At 50.1% G+C, this 3,475-nt stretch overlaps 1 protein-coding gene across 1 annotated transcript, besides 2 other annotated features; it reads left to right on the top strand.

Annotated features, from left to right (window-relative positions):
- Nucleotides 1–498: 498 nt before the first annotated feature.
- On the top strand, nucleotides 499–2,388 carry Tco025E_06155 (uncharacterized protein; the record flags this gene model as incomplete). The annotated part of the gene is made up of 1 exon (XM_029373043.1): nucleotides 499–2,388. The coding sequence occupies one exon, from the start codon at nucleotides 499–501 to the stop codon at nucleotides 2,386–2,388; it is 1,890 nt and encodes a 629-aa protein (XP_029226873.1).
- A 429-nt stretch (nucleotides 2,389–2,817) lies between these two features.
- Nucleotides 2,818–2,851: a microsatellite.
- Nucleotides 2,852–2,968: 117 nt separating this feature from the next.
- Nucleotides 2,969–3,002: a sequence feature (A-rich).
- Nucleotides 3,003–3,475: the final 473 nt, after the last annotated feature.

Genomic DNA, 3,475 nt, shown 5'->3' with positions numbered 1-3,475 from the left:
TGCCTAAGGATAGGGCAGAAAGGGAAAGGGCATGAAGAGGGCCAACGGACGATACTTGATCCTCTGATTTGTTTTGCTATTTCTCCTTATATAAGATTGTTGTACTCTGGCTCTCAGTTCCATTCAGGTGAATTCACTTTCTCTCTCTCACTCCCCCTTTCCTTTCTTCTTATCATTTCTATTCTGCTTTGCTCCCTTTTCCGCCCCACAATCGCCTCTTCGATTGGGGTTCTCTGGCGTTGGTGGGGCTGCTGCTTTCTGCGTGCGTGGGTGTCTCTGGGAGGTGGTGCCTCTTGCGACACTCTCAAAGTCATTTTTTTTTCTTGGCGACAGCAGCCCTTTTTTTTCATGCCGAAAGAGTCACCATTTAAGACGGGACTCAGCTTGTTATGTACGCGTAGGGGCGGTTCATTTGGAAGTAACTGCTCCCCTCGACAGAATACTGGTCCGCCGTCCGCGTTCTCTGCCCGCGCTCCAGCGATTGGAGCGCTGGTTGCGATGCCGCTGAGGAATGTCACGGGTACCACCGCCTCAAGTGGCCCGACGGCTGCCCGCAGCCGAGCCTTGAAAGGGCGCGAGACGGGGCGCGGCGCCCACCATGAGGGACAGGAGGAAAAGGAAGAGCGTGGGGATGCCAAGGGCGCTTTTCAAAATAGAAAAAAGTGTTCTGGTTTGCGCGTTATGTCCCGAGGGTCGCTAAGGCAGACCGATGACAACATAACCGCTAGGTGCCCTAACCCCTCCGTTTCCTTGCGAAATCCTTATGGGAGAAAGGTGTCCCCGTTAATTGCGACAAACAGAGGCTGTAGGACAACCGTGTTCTGTAACCAGCACCGCTATGCCATGATATATGAGTTGTGCGCATTTGAAATGGAGCAGCGGATGGAATTGTGGAAAACGTTTGTCCTGGAGCTTTACGTACTTAGCCTCGACCAGCAGTTGGTACGATGGCGCCTTTGGAAGGAAAATGTGTACAGTCCAGCGGCTGTATTCACTGCGGCAGAGAAGATTGTTGCAACCATTCTTGGTAATATTCTGGACACTGACCTCTATACAACTGTCGCGGGCTACTTGTCACTTAGCGCTGAGAGTACACATTGCGCAATAGAAAAAATATCCTGGCCGGGTTTGCGAATTGCGGTGCGCCCGTGGAGGAGGCAACACGAAGGGAAAACCTCTGCTGTCCCTGTCCCTGACTTAGGCACTGGTGTTTCTAGAAACAAAAACGGCAACACACCCATCAAGCCACCTACGCCTTGCTCTCTGAGTCGAAGCGAGCTTGGGCGAGTCAATGCCGCGTTGCGCATACATTCCATTGAATACGCCGTCTTACAACTCCGATATAAACTATGGGAGGAGGTTTTGTTCTCATATCGGCCAGTATTAAGGGACAGTACGGGTGCACCCATGCATAGTTCATGTAGCAACTCTGCTGTCACAAGCGGTTGGAGCCACGGAGCCTACTGCCGATGGAGTGCGTTTCTCGTGGGATTATGCTCCGTGAGATGCGGTCCAAGTATCAGAGGGATGAATTTTTCCTCCACATTTCACTTTGATTTAGTGCAGGAGACCTCCGTTGGCTCCATACTTTCAAGATCTCATGGAAATGTTGTAGGTGCGCAACTCCGACAAAGACGTATTCCTCCAAGGTTCACGAGCCGCAGCAGGCCCGACAGTGCCGTGAGCAGCCTCGCCGGGGACACTCCGAGTAACACGCGGAACTTCTCGGACGATGATAACACGCTCTCAGTGGGTAGTGACACCGTCGAAGATGACGTGGGCCCCGGCAGGGACGCCTCGCTCACCTACCACTCCTTTTATGGGAACGGCGATCAGGCGATAAGCGCCGCTACGCCACATGTGAGCGTCACTGGCTCACTGACTGCCCCGCTTCCCATTTTGCATGCGCGAGATATTTTTGAATTGGAAGACGCCACTGAGGCGGAATCAGGAATTCTCCCAAGTTGCTACCCAATGTGTTTTGCCAACCTCAAAAGCGGTATATCTCTACCTGTCTCCTTGGAGCATCTTCAACGCTGCGAAATTACGATGTGTGAGATGCTAGAATTTGGTCATATCTTGCGCTCTAATGAACTGGAATTTGCGTGGAGCACTGAACCCGTCACGTCACTCATGTCATATGAACCGGGCATAGGACAAATACAGTGGAAGCGTATACGCAATATGCTTCTCCAGATGATGGAGGAAAAATGTATAATGCTTGTGCGTTACAAGAACGAGGTTCGGTTGTTGCAACTCTATCTGGAATACTTGGGGATAGTGGCCGTGATGGAGCGAAGCGCCATGAATTTCTTTGTTTTTTTCCGCGACGAGTTTGACAATGGCCCCGTTTTGTGCTCCTCGCCGATGCAATCTATGCATTCCTAATGACCGCTATCATAGGAGTAGTGGCACCCACCACTGCAATGACAAAAGCTGTTGCTTCTATAAATTTGTGTCTGCACGTACTGTGCTCCAGTGAAGTGTCTTTTTATTCCTTGTTTTTTTTGTCCTCCCTTTGTTTTCCCCCTTTTTTTTCTTCTTCTGTTTTTTTTTGTGTACATACTTCGCTCAACGTTTTTTTTTTTTGCTTCCCATTTCGAATGGAGTTGGCCTTTTCCTGCTTTTGTTTCCGCTTTTTTTTCCTTTTTGTCTGTCCGAGAGCGTGTGTGTCATAACTCCCTTACGTATGTAGGTATTGCGTGTAAGGGGAATGCATGTGGGCGTCTGATGTGTGTGTCTGCGTGTGCCGGCTGCCGTTTCTGACGTCTCGATTGCTTTGCCGTCACATTCAGTCCATTATCTCCTCTGAGAAGAAAGGGGAGGAAGGGAGAGGAAAGGTGGAGGGAAGCATGTGTAAAGCGAGGTGGACTCGCACACACGCACGCCATGAAAACCTTCACAAACACTCAAAGCTTGGCAAAATGTTTATTAGGACAAAATGCCGTTCATTATTGTCTTTTATCCATTTTTTTTTGATTTTTTTTCTTCTTTTTCTTTTTGGCAATATATACACCATGCTGGAAAACCAGGAGAGGACGGCAGCGAGTGCGGATGAAAGTGAGTCGTCGGCGTCCCCGGTAAGTGTTGCTCTCGTCGCCGCTTTGCCAGGGGGTAACTGCTGCGTCCAGGGTGGGTGGATGCGGGACAGCTCTGTGTGGTCTTGTTCCACGCGTTATATGCACGCGTCTCTAGACGGCTCGCAGGACGTGTTCCCCTGCTATTGTGGCCGCCGAATCAGAGGGGACAGTGACAGCAAAAGAGCGGGGAAAAAGTTGCAAGAATAAAAATATGAAAAATGTTGTATATATATAATAATAGTAATAACAGCAAAAAGAAAGCAGATGTGCGATTTTTTTTATGGTTTTATGCACATTGGTACTTCCACTGCTTGCGGGGCCGGTGAAGGAGGGGGGGGGGAGTAGGCAGCCTGAGGTGGGGGCGGCTATCGTCCTCGTCCTTTGCATGCTGTGGC

Source organism: Trypanosoma conorhini (genome assembly GCF_003719485.1).
Source record: "Trypanosoma conorhini strain 025E chromosome Unknown Tco_14.4_contig_00398, whole genome shotgun sequence".
Taxonomy (NCBI): Eukaryota; Euglenozoa; class Kinetoplastea; order Trypanosomatida; family Trypanosomatidae; genus Trypanosoma; species Trypanosoma conorhini.
Note: the sequence above shows the minus strand (reverse complement) of the source record. Positions and strands in the feature narration are given on the sequence as shown.